General features: G+C 41.8%; 1 protein-coding gene across 1 annotated transcript in view; it reads right to left on the bottom strand.

Moving 5' to 3' along the window:
• LOC141116613 (NACHT, LRR and PYD domains-containing protein 12-like) overlaps positions 1-19413 on the bottom strand; it is a 61937-nt gene that overhangs the window by 12147 nt on the left and 30377 nt on the right. The window contains exons 6-9 of the mRNA XM_073609006.1: positions 11161-12874; positions 10082-10168; positions 5745-5915; positions 789-959 (exon numbers count right to left, since the gene is read on the bottom strand). Of these exons, the coding sequence (XP_073465107.1) occupies positions 789-959; positions 5745-5915; positions 10082-10168; positions 11161-12874 (2143 nt within the window). The remainder of the gene's footprint in view (positions 1-788; positions 960-5744; positions 5916-10081; positions 10169-11160; positions 12875-19413) is intronic.

The raw sequence follows: 19413 nt of genomic DNA, 5'->3' as shown, positions 1-19413 counted from the left end.
AAAGAAAATGAACTCACCTTGCCATTTTAGAGTTTTAAGCAGCCCACAGAAGATTCTTTTTTCCATTTAACCAGAGTTGATGAAGTTTAATCAATATAGTTGGCTTCTGACTCAGTCCCCACCCCAAGCCATGCACGCTGACGCATTTCACCCTTACTAGACTTATCGCTCTTATACCTCTATAAGCCCAATTGGGATGAAATGTGTCAGCAGGGTGTGGCTTAGATGAGGACTGTGTCGGAAGCCAACTAAGTTGATTAAACCTTACGGTGTGACTTTTATGGAGTGTGACTTTGTCTCTTGATTTTGCTACATATGCTGAGCAGGATGGACTTTTAAAGCTAGCACCTACAGCAGTGAAGGACCGAGGAGCATAGCGGGGACTTGAAACTCTACAGCTCTTTTCTGATTCTATTGGGAAGTTGTCAGAGAAAAGGGGACATGGGCACTAACAAAAATCTGATACAAATAATAACGTGCCGGGCGCCATTCAGAGAGCACTTTGCATTTTCTCAATGAATGCAAAGTGTTCTCTGTTTGGAAAAGGTGGAGAGGCAGCGTGGTAACGTCACACTCTCCTCCTCATCCTGTCAGAGAAGGCTTTGCATTCATTGAGAAAATGCAAAGTGCTCTATGAAAGGTGCCCACTCGGTCCGCGACCTGGAAGCAAGTGGAGATAACAGTAGTAGCTTTGCATAGACCAATGTAATTGTGTAAAAATTGCCATATCTAAACTTAAACTTCAAGTATATCCATAATGGAACATGATGAATGTCTATAATACTTACACTAAATCTTCTATCCTGCAGGTGGGACTGGACAGCGCTGTCATCAGGTCTGAGAAATGAGGACCCTCCAATCTGTTATCAGTCAGGTCAAGTTTCCTCAATGATTGGCTTTCTTTTATTGCTGATGCCAGCTGAGAGCATGAAGTGTGCGTTAGGTTGGCACAATTCAGTCTGTAAGAAGGAAATATTAGAACCAAGGATTTTGAGCTAAAGTGTCATCAAAAAACATGTGAATATGTATATATATCAAAATGGCAGCCACACTCACTATATCTCCACATATGAAATATGAACAGTATTTATCTCAGTTGCTTGGCGCTACCATTAAAAAAAAAGTACATGGGGCAGATTTACGAAAACTGGAGCATGCAAATTGCCAAAGCTTATTTCAACAAGCTGAAGTTAGAAGCTGATTGACTACCATGTACATCTGCACCAGATTCTGAGTGCTCCGGTTTTAGTAAATCTCCCCCTATGTGGGGCATATGATCTAATAATGGCTTTCCTTCGTACAATATTTATCTCTGTTGCGTTGTGCTACCATTAACAAAAAAGTGCATGTGCTATAACAATAAATAAATGTGAATATACATAAATGGATCAAATTCATGAAAATTTATAATGAATGTGCTCCACAAAAATCATGTGAATAGGTATGAGTCCAAAAGAAATTCATATAAAGTGCTATAAACAATGCCCAAACCTAAGGAAATGGAGATCGCTACACCCTCCACACGTAGAAGAGGCGATAACTACATTGTCTTTGCATTACACTTACGAAAAGATGCTAGCATCCATCAATGGAAAATATGACGCATTTTTCCTACGCTGGCAAGGTTGGATAAAGTGGTATGATAATTATCACAAATGATTGCTTTTTATTTTGTTTAAAAAAAAAAAAAAAAAAAAACCCCATGAATATCCCTTTCCATATGGCTTTTGAAAAGATCCTGTATTATATACACTTTAGCTCCTTTTATTAGTTTCTAACTATACGCTTTTGTTACAAAACCGCTAACGGATATAAACTGGTTAATACTGCTGTTAGCACAGAGGCATGCGGAGGCTGGGCTCCAGTCGAGCCACAGTTAGCTCCCACATGGGGTGGCTGGCGGGGGCATACAGCCCCTCCTGCCTCGTTTAATTCCTCACATATTAGGGAATTGTATTAAGACTATAAAGATATAAGTAACTGTTAGCCTCTATGGTTTATATTTTGATGTACGATATCTACTGTTATATGTCAGCATGGTGTATATCTTTGTAAACTGACAAAACTTGAATAAAAACTATTTAAAAAAAAAAAAAAATTACAAACAGATTCTACTTAACAACAAAAAAAAAAAAAAACAATGCCCAAACCCAGGGAAGATAGTGTATGAATATGTCAGAAAGGATAGCCCAGATGGTCCCCAAAACAAACAGACTCTGCTTGTGAACACCAACAAACAAAACAAAAACCAAAATCTGCTTACCAGATTCTCACATCTCAAACTGAAGGAGGTCTAAGAACACTTTTAAGGAATAATGCCCAAAATGGTTTGATGGATGCACATCAGATGCTTACTGAAAGGATAAATAAGCAGTGTAAACAATGATTTAGTGGATCGTTGAACGTGTTATACTAGTGATGCTGTTTTAATCCTTTAAAATGATGAGTATTTGCCATATTTTATTAAAATGTGTTTTTTTTATAATACTGTACCATTCTTCTTCTACTTGAATGTCGTATATTGACTTAATTACTGGCGGCTTTGTTTGTGGGGGGGATTGGTGTTGTTGGCGAGATGAGTGGAGTGTATTGGTGGAGACAATGGGAGTACACTTATTATCTATTTATCCACTGAATAGGAGGGTTACTGTCTATCTGCTTATTTATCCCTTCAATGAGCATCTGATGTGCTAAGAAGCCATAATCCATCCATTTTGGGTATTATTCCCTAAATGTGTGGTCAAACCTCCTTCAGTTTGAGGTCTGAAAATCTGGTAAGCAGCTTCTGTTTGTTGGTGTTCTCAAGCGGTGAAGAGTCTGCTCATTTATGGGACCATCTGGGCTGTCCTTTCTGACATATTCATACACTATCTTCCCTGGTTTTGGACTTTGTTTATAGCACTGTAGCCAGGAGCTGGATATATACCTATTCCTAAAATCAGGAGGCACTGTGTGGCGTTGTTTCAGGGGTAGCCATTTCCCTCTAGTGTTGAGTGTGATGCTGACCTGTTATCTTTTTAATCAGAGACAAAGCAGAGCAAAGCATCTTGGGATATGTAGTCCGTATGAATCGGATTCGCCCTCTGGTTGAATTATGTGGATCTACAACTACAAGCTTGGCTGATGGGGAAGAGCAGACCACTGGGAGAGACTATAAGAGGGATGGATTGAGGCCTGGAGCGCTGTCTTGGGACCCGGCGTGGATTTGTGTGCAGGGAATCTGTGATAGTGTGAGCTGCAGTTGCCTACTCCGGCAGAATTATCCAGCAGATATTTGGAGGGAAACCTGTGGACAGTTCCCCTTAGCTGTCTGGCGGCAGCCTGGAGGCTGTTCATATCCCATCCATCCTGCAGTGGTATCAGATTTGGGTGAGCCGTGGTGCGGTGCGGCAGAGGTCAGATGTCATCCCTTGAGCCATGTTCCTGAGAGATCATCATCACCATCATCATCATCTCTTGTTCCAGTGTGGTGAGCGGGCAGCAGCCCAATCTTATAGACACTGTATATAGACACCATTGTCTCCTGCACTCCTTGTCATCTTTAATTCCAAGGATCTAAACCAAACATCATAGACACTATATACAGACATCTTTGCCATCCATTGTTCTGCTGTTGCTTGTAGTTCCACAGAAAGTAAAATCTTTAAGTCAGTGATCACTGTGAATCCAGTTACAGTTTAATTTACACATGAAGATTTTTTGCTATTCATTCACAACTTATTGAGTCAGTTACTTTACTTTACCATCCAAAGTTTCCTTGCATGCAATTAAACATCAAAGGGCTAGCTGAAGATCAACCAGACTGCCACACAGCAACACAGGACTACTTTCACCTCCCTCCCCACTTTAGGGATTTGTTTTACTGAAGCCCATAAAGCTATAATTCACCAAGAATTCTCTGTAAGAGCAGGTTGAATTGCAATACAGTTTTCTTTGCTAAAAGTAGTACTTGTTATTTACGGTTCTGCATTTATGTGTGAAAGAGCAGTAGAGAGGGGTTTGACACTCATAAGAGCCATTCCTCTGCTCTCCTGTAGCCTGGTCACATAGGCATTATATGCGCTTGGTTGGCACAGAGATTATAGTGTTTACTGTTAAGTGTTTGAATCTGATAGGTGATTGTTATTTAGTTATTGATAACATTCCTGTAGGAAATAACATTTTAAAGTGTAAACTTGAGTTGACTCTCTAGTTTCTTTTCCTTCCATCTCATTAAGTAAATTTTGCTAATTTAATCAATTCTGGTGTATTTACTTCTTTTTTTGCTGTCATTTAGAGGAAAGGAAAAAAATGTATGAACCCAGAGTGTCAGAGGTGGCAGAGGACTCACAGAGTCGGGGCAACCATGGGGGTACTGATTTATCTTCAACCCTCAAGAGGGCAGTGCTACAGCACTTTATATGAATTTCTTTGGGACTCATACCTACTAGACATGATTTTTGTGGAGCACATTTATTATGAATTTTCATGAATTTTATCTATTTATGTTTATTCACTTGGTATTTATTTATTGTTATAGCAAGTGCACTATTTGCTAATGCTAGTGCTATGCAATTGAGATAAATATTGTAAGAAGCAAAGCCATTATTAGATCATATGTACCATATAGGAGGAGATTTACTAAAACTGGAGCCTCAGAATCTGGTGCAGATGTACATGGTAGCCAATCAGCTTCTAACTTCAGCTTGTTTAACCACTTAAGGACCGCTAGCTGCAGATATACTGCGTCAGTGCAGCTCTATTACACAAAACGACATACCTGTAATAGATACTGTGGGCATGGCACGGAGCGGAGCCAATGCTGGTGGCTGGCAGCCACGATGTCAGCCGGCCACCCGCATTCGCTCCACAGAGAGGCTGAATGGGGATCTGCCTATGTAAACAAGGCTGATCCCCATTCTGACAGGAGACAACATGGAGATCTGTTCCTAATGATCAGGAACAGCGATCTCTGTGTTGTCCCAGTGAGCCCATCCCCCACACAGTTAGAACACACCCAGGGAACACAGTTAACCCTTTGCTCGCTCCTTAGTGTTAACCCCTTCCTTGCCGGTGTCATTTATACATGCACCAGTTTTAGTAAATCCCCCCATTATATAAAATATAGATGAATGATTTGAAATACCGACAAATTTGTAACAAAGAACACGTTTTATAACCTAAACTCCATAGAAACCATCACTTCCATGCACTACACTGGTGATAGCCAACAAGCCTGAAACAGCTGCACACAATTTTGAATAAAAATAAAGTTGTATCTGCACTGTGGTTCTTGGTATACAATCGGCCACAGGGGCATAAAGAAATGGTCTGTATGCCTCCACCCAAGCTATTGTGGTTAATCGGAGAGCGAGGAGGAGACTGCGATGGAGGTTTAAATAGATATACAGTCAATAGTGAAACACATGAATGCCATTTGTCCCCGTTAGTCCCTGTTTCAAAGGGGTCTGTCCCCCTGTATCCTGGCAGCCACAGTAAACTATACATAGCAGGGGCACACATCCGCAATTCCTCTGCTCCAGGTTATAAAATGGCCACGCATGCGCATACGGCTCCAGTGGTTCCATTTTCTAATCTGGATTGACGGTTGTACAGGGTTATTGCTGAGTGGGGACCTGTAATGTGCATTGTTTACTGTGGGATGCTGGAGACTGTTGAACTAGCACCTGCGCTTTGCAAATTTTACACTGTGCCAGGGTAGACAGTTAGATTGTGAGATGGAAGGAAAGGCCTCTTATACTTACAGTAACTCTTCTATCCTGCACGATTTGATGGAAAGGGCTGTCATCAGGTCACTGAGTTTAGGTCCATCCATATTGTTATAAGACAGGTCAAGTGACCTCAGGGACTGATTAATATGGATTATAGGTGCCAGATGGTCAAAAGAATTCTGTGTTAGGCCATTGCTACTCAGACTGTGGAAGAAAGAATATTATACAATATTTACATATAAAGCAGTGTCAGGATAAAGAAAAAAATGTTCCTTCAGAAAATATTCCCTGTCTGTCAAATCAATGGCTTTAGATTCTTCTGGTGTGCTTTCCAGGCTGAACTGCTTTGCTGAAAAAAATACTGTTAACGGGACACAATAGCTCAAACTCTAATTTACATAGACAGGTGAATGAGTCAGAGTTCATTCCCCTCTGTGCCTGCCTGTTTAGATGTCTCTGTATAAAGGTTCACAAAGAGAGTCTCAATGTAAACAGCTTCTGTTTTGCTTCCTTTTTTAGAATGCTCGTAGTTGTCTGGAATGTTCACCCTGTTTTAAAGCAGCCCTATTTGGAAAATTAATTTGCCATGAAAGCTCTGCGTAAATACTTACCTTGCCCAGAGACACTTCAGAAAGTGAGAGGAAATGTCTCTAGTGTGAGGGAACAATTGTGGCCATCAGAAGATTTCCTCCCATATGGTGTTAACCATATGTCTTCGGTTTTCCCATTACTTTTGTTAACAAGCTGCAAGGCCTAGATAATGCACTTGAACTGGCAATTTTTTTATCGTTGCATATTTAGTTTTTTTTTTCACGTGTCATCCAGCAGTTATTTATGTTTTCCTTCACGCAGGGTGGAGAAAGTGGGTCTTTGAACATACCATGAAGTTTAGAGGGAGGTTGTATGGTCATCAGGTTCCTTCCTTCCCTGCCTTGTGTGGGTCTCTCTCCAGGAGAGCCTCTCACCTAGTACTCATTGGCCAGCTTCGGCTGACCATGAGGAGCTGGGTCCTCCGGGCTTTTTGGATAGATGAACCTTAGTATGCCTTACCCCCCCCCAGGAGTCTTATGCCCTGGAGGGTCAGGGAAGGGTCCTTCCTCTTCAGTAGGGAACCAAAAACATACTCTGAGTGCACTTTTTTGTGTGTTCACATGCACTTTTTTGTTCACTTTTGGTGTTTGGCTTTAGCGCACAGGGGCGGCCTGTACATTAAGGGTGAACGGGCGCCGCCTACTCTGTCACGTCGTCCCCTATATGACAAATAGATAGACTCATGCATTGCATTGCATAGCATGAATCTATCCATGGCCACCACTGCTACCCCCTATTCAGGCGTCCGGACCCTTTTCGGGCACCGGGCGTCTGAATTCCAGGGATGGGGGTGTTTTTTTTAAGCACCTGATTAGAGCCATAGTCTCTAATAGGCTTCAAAAAAGGTGGACTTGGAGCGCAGAGCATTGCGCTCGCAGTCCACCCAGGCGTATTAGAAAAGCAAATGAATATTTGCTTTTCTAACACTGAACCGCCTCTCCGCCAATTAGGAGGCGTGGGTCTAATACCGGTCACCTGGCTGAAGGCACAAGCGATCCCATTGGTCAGCTAGCAGAAGCGAAGAAGCACAGAGGACACAGGAGCCATCGCCTGACCCACACTACCCGTCCCACAGCTTGCCGCTGTCACCGGCTGCCTGACCTGCCACCAAAATGGGGTAAGTGGTGGTCAGACAGCGAGCGCGCAGGTGGGGGGGACACAGTAGCTGCATATGATGGGCACAGAGGCTGAAATTGATGAGGTACAGTGGCTGCATATGATGGGCACAGAGGCTGCAATTGATGGGGCACAGAGGCTGCATTTCATGGGCACACAGCCTGCATATGATGGGCACAGTAGCTGCAAATGATGGGCACAGTGGCTGCAATTGATGGGCACAGAGGCTGCATTTCATGGGCATAGAGGCTGCATATGATGAGCACAGAGGCTGCATATGATGGGTACAGTGGCCGCATTTCATGGGCACAGTGGCTGCATTTGATGGGGCACAGTGGCTGCATATGTTGGGCAGAGTGGCTGCATATGATGGGCACAGTGGCTGCAATTGATGGCACAGTGGATGCATATGATGTTTTTGTTTCAGTATTTTTCAGAATTTTTCAGTTTGTTTGCGCCCCCCAAAAATTTTGAGCACCAGCCGCCACTGTTTGCGCACGATACCATGGGCTCGCAATAAATATAAAATATCAGTTTTCTCCAGGAAAAATAAGGACGGTGAATCTCACCAGATATCAATAAACATCTAGTAGGGGTTTTAAGTATTCGCTATTCTATCCAATACTAGAAAACACTTGGCTCGAGATATAGTGCCTTGGAAAATTATTCCTTCCCCTTGAAATTTTCCACATTTTATCATGTTACAGTAAAAAACGTAAATGTATTTTATAGGGATTTTACGTGATAGATCAACACAAAGTGGCACATAATTGTGAAGATGAAGGAAAATGGTAAATGGTTTTCCATTTTTTTTACAAATAAATATCTGAAAAGAGTGGCGTGCATTTGTATTCAGCCCCCTTTACTGTGATACCCCTAATTAAAATCTAGTGCAGCCAATTGCCTTCAGATGTCACCTAATTAGTAAATAAAGTCCACCTGTGTGTAATTTAATCTCAGTATAAATACAGCTGTTCTGTAAAGCACTCAGAGGTTTGTTAGAGAACCTTAGTGAACAAACAGCATCATGAAGGACAAGGAACACACCAGACAGGTCAGGGATAAAGTTGTGGAGAAGTTTAAAACAGGGTTAGGTTATAAAAAAAATCCCAAAATATCCATTATCTGAAAATGGAAAGAGTATGGCACAACTGCAAACCTACCAAGACATGGCCGTCCACCTAAACCAAAGAGAACATTAATCAGAGAAGCAGCCAAGAGGCCCATGGTAATTCTGGAGGAGTTGCAGAGATCCACAGCTCAGGTGGGAGAATCTGTCCACAGGACAACTATTAGTCGCGCACTCCACAAATCTGGCCTTTATGGAAGAGTGGCAAGAAGAAAGTCATTGTTGAAAGAAAGCCCCAGTTGCAGTTTGCGAAAAGCTATGTGGGGGACACAGCAAACATGTGGAAGAAGGTGCTCTGATCAGATAAGACCAAAATTGAACTTTTTGGCCTAAATGCAAAAGGCTATGTGTGGCTAAAAACTAACACTGCACATCAACCTAAACACACCATCCCCACCATGAAACATGGTGGTGGGAGCATCATGTTGTGGATATGCTTTTCTTCAGCAGTACAGGGAAGCTGGTCAGAGTTGATGGGAAGATGGATGGAGCCAAATACAGGGTAATCTAACGCCTCAGACACACGGTACGATTGTTGGCAGGGGATTGTCTGTTGACAGACTGTTGTCCTAAAATCTTACCATTGGTATGAACAATTGTTGTCCAACAAATGTTGGATGGCAGGCTAAGGCTAGTAAATTTTCAGTGGACAATGGTTTGACATTAAATTTTCTTATGGTCAGTACACAAATCCGTAACACAAAAGTCGAAAGTACAAACACGCATGTCCAGAATCAATGCTCACCAAACACGAAATTAGCAGAAGGGGCCCAAAGGGTGGTGCTCAAGAGCTGAAATTCCTTGTAGTACGTCACTACGTTCGTGTTTGTTGCACGACAAGATCCTGGCACACGCCCTTTTGACAAAAATCAAACGCTCGGTTGGCCAACAATCGTACCGTGTGTTCGAGGCTTTAGAAGAAAACCTGTTAGAGTCTGCAAAAGACTTGAGACTGGGGCGGAGGTTCACCTTTCAGCAGGACAACCCTAAACATACAGCCAGAGCTACAATGGAATGGTTTAGATCAAAGCATATTCATGTGTTAGAATGGCCCAGTCAAAGTCCAGACCTAAATCCAATTGAGAATCTGTGACAAGACTTGAAAATTGTTGTTCACAGACACTCTCCATCCAATCTGACAGCACTTGAGCTATTTTGCAAAGAAGAATCTCTAGATGTGCAAAGCCAGTAGAGGCATATCCAAAAAGACTTGCAGCTGTAATTGCAGTGAAAGGTGGTTCTACGAAGTATTCGCAAGAGGAGTTGAATACAAATGCACACTTTTCAGATATTTATTTGTAAAAAAAATGTGAAAACCATTTATCATTTTCCTTTTACTTCACAATTATGTGCCACTTTGTGTTGGTCTATCACATAAAATCCCAATAAAATACATTTACGCTTTTGGTTGTAACATGACAAAATGTGGAAATTTTCAAGGTGTATGAATACTTTTCAAGGCACTGCATATAAGTCTGTGCAGTACTAAAAGCTTTGTTGAATAACTAGATCCATTGAGTAATCTGCTACTTACCATAACTTCTGGATCCTGCAACGAGGGTGTTTTAGAACAGTGCATACTGTCTTAATGCCCTCATCCTTCAAATTATTATCTCGTAAGCTGCAAATATAAGATGTTAAAGGAAGTATTATTGTAACCCTAATGCAATCTACAATGATTCAAAAACCTTAAGCCACATTCACATTAGTGCGGCTTAGAAATTGTGCTACTTCAGAGTGATCTCAAAGCCGCGGACCAATGCTCTTTGGACCTAAGATTTCATTGCGGTTTGCAACTTAATTTAACATAAGTGAACATACTTAAGTATGATACTTAATGAAATGAACATTAAAAATAGTGCAGGAACCTGTTTCAAAGTCCCAACAATTTGAATGGTTCCAAGTGGGGTTAGACTTGTCATGCGATTTTAAACTTTCAAATCACATAACAAATTGTACTGGTGTGAACCAGGGCTAAAGCTGAAGTTTAGGTATGAAATACATACATGAGGTCTGGCTTTACCTGCCAAAAATAATTGTTCATCCAATTCTGAGGTTTACAGATTTGCCAAACAGAACAGTCCTGTCTAGCAACAAAGTGGACCTGATTTTTCTCTGATGCAGTTTCCCTTTTGCTCTCAGGTCTCCTCTCCACCCTCACCCTCCGACAGGGCAGTAAAAAGGACCAGCCCAGTGACAAGCTCATAATTCTGTCACTTTGCTCTCTCCTCCTATCAGCATGCATCTTGCAAAAAGTCAAATACCTGTTGAATTTAGGACTTGTAATATTTTCTGTCAACAAACTATTAAGGTTCATTTAAAAAACGGCAGCTCCACCCCGTGTTTACTACCTAAATAAAATTAGTTGTTGCATTGAAAGTTCCATAGATAAGTAATCACATTGACAGGGACCAAAACTGGAGTGCACACAAGCAATGAGCTAACAGTTTTGGCTTTAGCTCAGAAAGGACGGAACTTAGGTGTAATAAACAATTTACACCTACCCAATGCTGTCCTTTCCAGATATATATAACTCCTGGAGTTCCCTGTTGATAACATAAAAGGTGGGTGAGTTTTGATAATGAAAAAACATGGTTGTGGTATAGCTTTTACCTGAGGTCTTCCACTGTATGTAGACCTGGAACAAGTCTCTCCAAACCCTCCTTCTGAATACTACTTGACTCTAGATTAAGCCTTTTTGTTTCTTTGCAGGATTCCAAAATGAATGGAAACAGGCTACAATCCAAAGGACTAAGAGGGACATAGGAAAAGTCAAAACTTTTGTTTGATCCAAGAGATTCCAACACAAGAGCTCTATTCCGGGTCTCAGAAAGATACACAAAAGCAGTGAGAAGTTGTCGGTTATCGTCTTTGTACTCATCTAACATCCAAACCTCACGAATGGAATTCTGGAGCCAGCTGATGATCACCTTTGGAGTTGCAGAAGATAGTTCCCCCAGATATGACTTGAAAAGCTTACTAGTGGAGAAGTCCGAAAGACCACAGAGCAAACGAAGAAAAAGGTCAGCGCGGTTGTCCTCAAATGATTTGGCCTCTCTAAGGGATTTCTGTAACTTCTCAGGAGAATAGTCAATATAATGAACTAGAGCAGCAAAAAATTCCTGAATTGTGAGATGTAAGAAGGAAAATGTCACTGCTGGAGGTTGACCAGCTTCTGCCATAAAACTTGATAAAAGTTTTGAGTGGATGTCCACAGAAAATGACTTCAGATGTCTTTCATCAAAAATGACGATGTGGTTCATAACACCGTATTCTGCCATCCATCCAATGGATGATAAGAGTTGACGAGCACCACTACACTCCTGGCTGTGATTTAACAGAATGTTGGCAATATACGTTACAAAGAGTTGTGTCACTGTTCTGGGCATTGAGGACATGAGCTGGTCATTAGTAGCCAGCTTATTGCTCTTAAAGCAAGCTGATAATACTGTGCAAATGATCCAGCAGTAGGATGGAATGTAACAGAATGTGTATAGATTGTCATTCTCCTTGACGTATTGGAACATCTTATTGGCTACATTCTTGTCTTCACAGAAACGTTCAAAGTACAATTGCCTTTCCTTGGAAAAGAACCCCATGATCTCAGATACTCGCTGAAAAGCCTCCAGATCTATTGAGGCCAGTTTGGTTGGCCGACTAGTCATTAACACAGAGCAACCCTTGAGAAGTGACTGCCTTACCAGGCTGACCACAAGTACTCCGAGACTTCTGGCATGTTTCATGTTGGAGCAAAGTGGAATTGACCTGAAATCCATTTGGTGGACACTCTCATCTAACCCGTCAAAGATAAACAATACATGTTCTGGGTTTTGTAAGATGTTCTCAAGCTGTGGTTGCAGATATGGATATTCCCAAAGGATCAGCCTCTCCAAGCTGATCTCAGTAATTTTGTTGAGCTCTCGGAATTTGAAAAAGAAGACAAAAGAAAACCTCTGGTAGTGTTTTCCATTTACCCAGTCGTAAACAAATTTCTGCATCAGTGTGGTCTTTCCTACTCCCGGTACTCCGCTTATCATTACCATACGAGGCACACATCCTGACAAATGACACCAGCGGAAGAGTCTGTTTGGAGAAATATGCTCTAATCTACTTGATGCTGTATACAAACATCTCTCATGCCTTATCCCTGTCTCAATTAGCTCGTTCTTGGAATGTTGTCTGAACTGTTTGCTGGAGACCACAACTAGGTTTACAAAACGTTCTGAAAATTGGAAACTTTGCTGCTCAAAAGTAGACCTGGGGGGTTGCTTTTCCACAAGGTTCTGATTTGTCCTCAGTAAGCAATTCTTATGATATTCCTGAATCTCTAAAAATGAATTAATAGCTTAATTAATAATTAAATTTGAACTCCAGCCATACCTTCAGCCTTGCATAGTTGTACAAGCTCCTCTCCTGTACTGAATTTGAATCCTCTGATTATAATGTACACTGTGACCTTCTCACAGTGTGCATTAGAAGCTGAAGCAAAGTCAGATAGAGCCCACCCTGGCTTGAGCACATACAACAACAACAACAACAACCCTTGCCTCCCCTACCTTATTGTCCCTGGTCCACCGCTTTCATTCATTAGGTTTTAGTTCTTTCAGTCATGGAGGCCCAGCATTACATGTGGGCGTTACCAAGGGCAGGCCACATGCAAATGCAGTCAAATAGAGCCCAGCCTTGCTTGAGGACATTCGACAACATCTAGCCCTTCCCTCCCCTACCTGATTGTCATTGGCCCACCCCTTTCACTCATTAAATTTCAGTCCTTTCAATCATGGAGGACCAGCATTACATGTGGGTGTTACCAAGAGCAGTCCACATGCAAATGCAGTCTGTCCAGGAATGCCCACCCCTCCAGGCTGATATCCACCCATAAATGCATTTTGATATTTACATAGCACCTCCCAAGAACCAGCCTGTTGCTTGCTCTACAGTAGTGGTGGCCTGTTCCATACGGGGCGCAGCCTTCCTAATCCATGCGCCCAGGACCCTAATCTACATGCAAGGCACCGAACGCATGGATTTCAATAGTTTTTTACTTTTAAGCACATGATTAGAGCCTGAGGCTCTATTTGGCTTCAAAAAAGGGTGGGCTCAGGGTGCAGAATACTGCACCCTGAGCCCACCCAGTTGTGTGACAATAGCCTATTAATATTCATTATTGTCCTCCTGATTCTCCTCCCGGCCAATCCGGAAGTGGGTCCTGAGACCCGATTGACCAGGGAGTCTTAGGACTCTCAGGACTCACTTCCTGTTCGGCTGGGAGGAGAAGCAATGGCCCCGGTGCGAGGAGTAGCTGGAGCGAGGAGCAGCAGCCCTACCCTGGATCCTTGTCATCTGCCTCCTGAGGTACCAAGGCCTCTGATGTATGCCTTACCATCCGTCTCCCGTGGGAGGGGGGTTGGAGTTGGTTTGCTGCCCCCCCAAATATTGAGCACCAACCGCCACTGCTGGACAGGACAGAGGATTGTTGAGAGGAGTACTGAAGCACACTGTGATGTTTTCAGGAAGCTATGTAAAGCACCCTGCCAGCCCCTCCCACCAGCCATAATCTGCCTGCATTGCAAAGAAGGGCTCTGAGATCCAGTGATGAGTTCATTGGGTATAAAAAAAAAATGTAACGAAAGAGGGAAGGTTTTATTTAAAAATTTAATTAGCATGTTGAGGGGGTCAGGGAAGGCAAAATATAAATAGATTATTATGGAATAGTCCAAAATCAGTTAACACTAAAAAACTGAAAATGGGGGTGCGTATACCCATGCACCAATGGCCAAAAAGGGAGTAAAAGACTTATTTTAAAATAAATGATGGGAAACTAGTGTGTGTTTGTAACGAGCCCCTTGCTCGCTCGGTTCCACTCTCCCGACACTCTGCAGCTATAGAATCAGATTGCAGATCGCACCATCTGATTGCTCAGTCATCCAATGCTCCGGGATTAGAACTACAACTATGTGCCGTTCTAACCCAGTTGTGATAGCTCAGAACAAACACCAGGCAGGTTGTATGTAAGTTCAACCAGGAATCTCCTTTATTCAAAAATACAGGCTCTTTTATACACTAACAGTGGAGGTGCATACCTCCTGCTCATATTACTTTAACAATACACCTGTAACCTAATTAACCTAATTAGCATGGGCTAATTAACTAATCCCTTTAGACAGCCTAGATGACTCAGACATGACCTTTAGGCCAGACTGGCCGTCTTGTACCTTAGAACCCCCAATCAACATTATCACAATAGCAGAGTTAATTAAACACAAACAACAATGGGGATCTAATGACTCTTAGATCCCATACTAGAGACTTATTTACAATACACATTTTAGCAGACAACAGACAGGTAGCTGGAATTGATGACATTAGCATTTAACAGTAGGAGTCCCAACGGTATGAATCAGTCACTATTCCAATATGGCAAATCCAGGGTCCCCAGAGTCTGTGTGTCCTGGGGGCCCAGGACCCGAATCCACAGTAATACCACCTCAAGGGTCCCCAGGCATACAGCTCACAAAGAGCACCGTTCCCCCAAATGCCAGGGCCCACGATCGATCGGCAAGAGGCTAGCATTCAGTCCCCTCCAAAAGTCTCTCTCCCAGCTAGGTCTGTCACAGTGTTAGTGTGTATAATTTTAGGATAGGGGACATGTGATTAAAGACACAATAATTGATGAATAATTTTATCTCCACTACTGTAAGGTTGGAGGTGGAGATCCAACCCAAAAGGTATCTATATGTTTGTCACAGGATACCGAATAAGGGTGTAACTAGTAACTTCCACTGTGTTTGTAACATTGTAGAGCATTCCCTCTCTACAATGTTACAAACACACTGGAAGTTACTAGCAACGTCCAACCATAAACAATGTGACCACCTACTATAAAGTAACAACTTTGGATGGATTGGCAATGGCCTGTAATAATGTGCTAGACTTTTATATCCTTTCATTGATCCAAGTCTACAATGATACTGTAAGAGAGAGGAGGGGGAATTGAAAGGTAAACACAAAATATATCCTAAATCCACCTCCCTACTGCGATTTGTAACTATCCGATTGACTGATCAATTACTGTGGTATGGTGTCATGCATCCAAGCCACTCGTTAGTCTCTTGTCAAAAATTGATCAAATCAAACTCCAATACCTCCATTGTAACTACTACTCGGTCCCCATCCTAGTAAAACCACGCTTCACCCCAAAATTAAAGTGAAAATAAAATAAATAAGGTGCAGTGAACTAACTCAACTGTACATGCTTCGCTCATAAAACATTGTTACATACGTAGTCGGTAAGGTTGAAAAAAGACCCCAGTTCATCCAGTTCAACCTGTTGTGTGTTTGCATATGTGTTTATGTCAATAGTAAATAATACAGTGCCTTGAAAAAGTATTCACCCCCTTGGCTTTTTACCTATTTTGTTACATTACAGCCTTTAGTTCAACGTTTTTTTTAATCTGAATTATATGTGATGGATCAGAACACAATAGCCTAAGTTGGTGAAGTAAAATTAGAAAAATATATACATAAAACTATTTTTCAGAAATAAAAAAATGATAATTGGCATGTGCATATGTATTCACCCCCTTTCTTATGAAGCCCATAAAAAGCTCTGGTGCAACCAATTACCTTCAGAAGTCACATAATTAGTGAAATGATGTCCACCTGTGTGCAATCTAAGTGTCACGTGATCTGTCATTACATATACACACCTTTTTGAAAGGCCCCAGAGGCTGCAACACCAAAGCAAGAGGCACCACTAACCAAACACTGCCATGAAGACCAAGGAACTCTCCAAACAAGTAAAGAACAATGTTGTTGAGAAGTACAAGTCAGGGTTAGGTTATAAAAAAATATCCAAATCTTTGATGATCCCTAGGAGCACCATCAAATCTATCATAACTAAATGGAAAGAACATGGCACAACAGCAAACCTGCCAAGAGACGGCCGCACACCAAAACTCACGGACCGGGCAAGGAGGGCATTAATCAGAGAGGCAGCACAGAGAGGCAGCACAGAGACCTAAGGTAACCCTGGAGGAGCTGCAGAATTCCACAGCAGAGACTGGGGTATCTGTACATAGGAGGACAATAAGCCGTACGCTCCATAGAGTTGGGCTTTATGGTAGAGTGGCTAGAAGAAAGCCATTACTTTCAGCAAAAAACAAAATGGCACGTTTTTAGTTTGCGAAAAGGCATGTGGGAGACTCCCAAAATGTATGGAGGAAGGTGCTCTGGTCATGGTGGTGGCAGCATCATGCTGTGGGGATGTTTTTCAGCAGTCGGGACTGGGAAACTGGTCAGAGTTGAGGGAAAGATGAATGGTGCTAAATACAGGGATATTCTTGAGCAAAACCTGTACCACTCTGTGTGTGATTTGAGGCTAGGACGGAGGTTCACCTTCCAGCAGGACAATGACCCCAAACACACTACTAAAGCAACACTTGAGTGGTTAAAGGGGAAACATGTAAATGTGTTGGAATGGCCTAGTCAAAGCCCAGACCTCAATCCAATAGAAAATCTGTGGTCAGACTTAAAGATTGCAGTTCACAAGCACAAACCATCCAACTTGAAGGAGCTGGAGCAGTTTTGCAAGGAGAAATGGGCAAAAATCCCAGTGGTAAGATGTGGAAAGATCATAAAGAGAGATCCAAAGCGACTTGGAGCTATGATAGCCACAAAAGGTGGCTCTACAAAGTAATAACTTTAGGGGGGTGAATAGTCATGCACATTGACTTTTTCTGTTATTTTGTCTTATTTGTTGTTTGCTTAAAAAAAAAAAAAACATTAAACCTAATTTGCCATTTAGTTGCCCACCCCATTATTTTATTTAGGTCTTCTTGTAAGGTTTCCACATCCTGCGCTCGCTATTTATTATAACCCTTTGGACCTGTCCCCGTAGCCAGTTTTCAATCCAGGTACATATTCTATGGTCCATGCCAAAAGACTTCAGTTTGTAAAGTAAACGTTTGTGGGTAATTGTATCCAATGCCTATGCGAAATCCATATATACAACATCTACAGGCCTTTCTCTATCTAGATGGCAGCTCACTTCCTTGTAGAATGTTAATAGATTGGTCTGGCAGGAATGATCCTTCATGAATGCATGCTGATTACTACTAATGATAATGTTTTCGTTACTAAAATCTTGGATATAGTCCCTTATCATCCCCTCCAATAGTTTACAGACTATTCATGTTAGGCTGACTGGCCTGTAGTTCCCAGGGATATATCTCTGCCCTTTTTTAAATATTGGTACCATGTTGTCTTTTCTCCAATCAGCTGGTACCATTCTAGTCAGTAAATTGTTCATAAAAATTAGAAACAATGGTCCAGCTATCATCTGAGCTTTGTCAGGAGTACAAAAGACTATCTGCGCACCAAATCAAACTAGCTAACATATAAAACACACGGTGTGAATTTTGCAATGGAGATATTGGCGTTTAATTTGATACATTTTTGAATGAGACCAACGAGTGGCTTAAATGCATGACACCATACTACAGTAATTGGCCAGTCAAACTGATACTGTTAGGGTGGCTGCAACATACCCTTGTAGACATAGACAAAAGAGGTACCTGGTAGACAACTTTACATTATAGGGACTGGTCAGTCAATTGGATAGTTACAAATTGCAGTAGGAAGGTAGATTTAGGATATATGTTGTATTTACCTTTCAATTACCCCTCCTCTCTTACAGTATCATTGTAGACTTGGATCAATGAAAGAATATAGAAGTTGTAATGGAAATTTGTAAGTTCTGTATATAATTGTATTCTATCTTATATGTATTGCACACTGCCATCACTGTGCACACGGCACTAATAATGTTTTCAGTACATGTTTGCATTCTTTTGAGTCCTGATTAAAATTAGCCTGCCTATGTAACACCCCTTGTTACCATAAACGTACAATTGTAATATTAATGTGATACCTACGTAATCATGTGTATAAAAACTGCAGTAGTTATTATTAATTTGGAACCACTAATCAACATGATAATAGGAGTTGTCTATTTACTGTATAAAATGTCCTGGTCAAAGTCTAGCACATTATCCATCAAATGTTGTAACTTTATAGTAGGTGGTCATATTGTATATGGTTGGATGGTGGTAGTAACTTCCACTGTGTAACTTTGCAGAGAAGGAACTCTCTTGTTTAAAATTACACTCTTATTTGGTATCCTGTGACAAACATATAGATACCTTTTGGGTTGGATCTCCACCTCCATCCTTATAGTAGCGGAGATACAATTATTCATCAATTATTGTTTCTTTCATGCACGTGTCCCCTATCCTAAAAGTATACACACTAACACACACTTGTTTCCCATCATTCATTTAAAAACCTGAGAAAGGTGAAGTCTCCTACTCTCTCATTGGCCATTGGTGCGTGGGTATACGCACCCCCATTTTCAGTTTTTTAGTGCTTTTGTTTGCCAGTTTAAGAGAATTAGTGTAATATTGAAGGCAATCAATTAAAGGGTTTGCAAACCCTCAAGTTTTTTCACCGTAATGCATTCTATGCATTAGGTTGAAAAACCTTCTGTAGTGCAGAATCCCCACCAGAGCCCCCCTTTTACTTACCTGATCCCGATCTTTCCAGCGTTAAGAACGAGCACCAGCCGCTGTCTCGGGTCCTCATTGGATAGATTGAAAGCAGTACTGCCATTGGCTCCCACTGCTTTCAATCAAATCCAGTGACACAGGAAGTGGGGGCGAGGCAGCGTTCTGCTGTCTTTGTTAATGGAAGCAGCAGCAGGACTCGGGAGCGTGTCCGCACAAGTGTCCCCTTGGAATGTGGGTCTCCGAGGAGGCACTCAATGTGGGGAGGAGCCAGGAGCGTCGATGGTGGACCCCAGGAGAGGAG

Source organism: Aquarana catesbeiana, linkage group LG13, assembly GCF_042186555.1.
Source record: "Aquarana catesbeiana isolate 2022-GZ linkage group LG13, ASM4218655v1, whole genome shotgun sequence".
Classification (NCBI taxonomy): Eukaryota; Metazoa; Chordata; class Amphibia; order Anura; family Ranidae; genus Aquarana; species Aquarana catesbeiana.
This window is presented reverse-complemented; position numbering and strand designations above follow the sequence as displayed.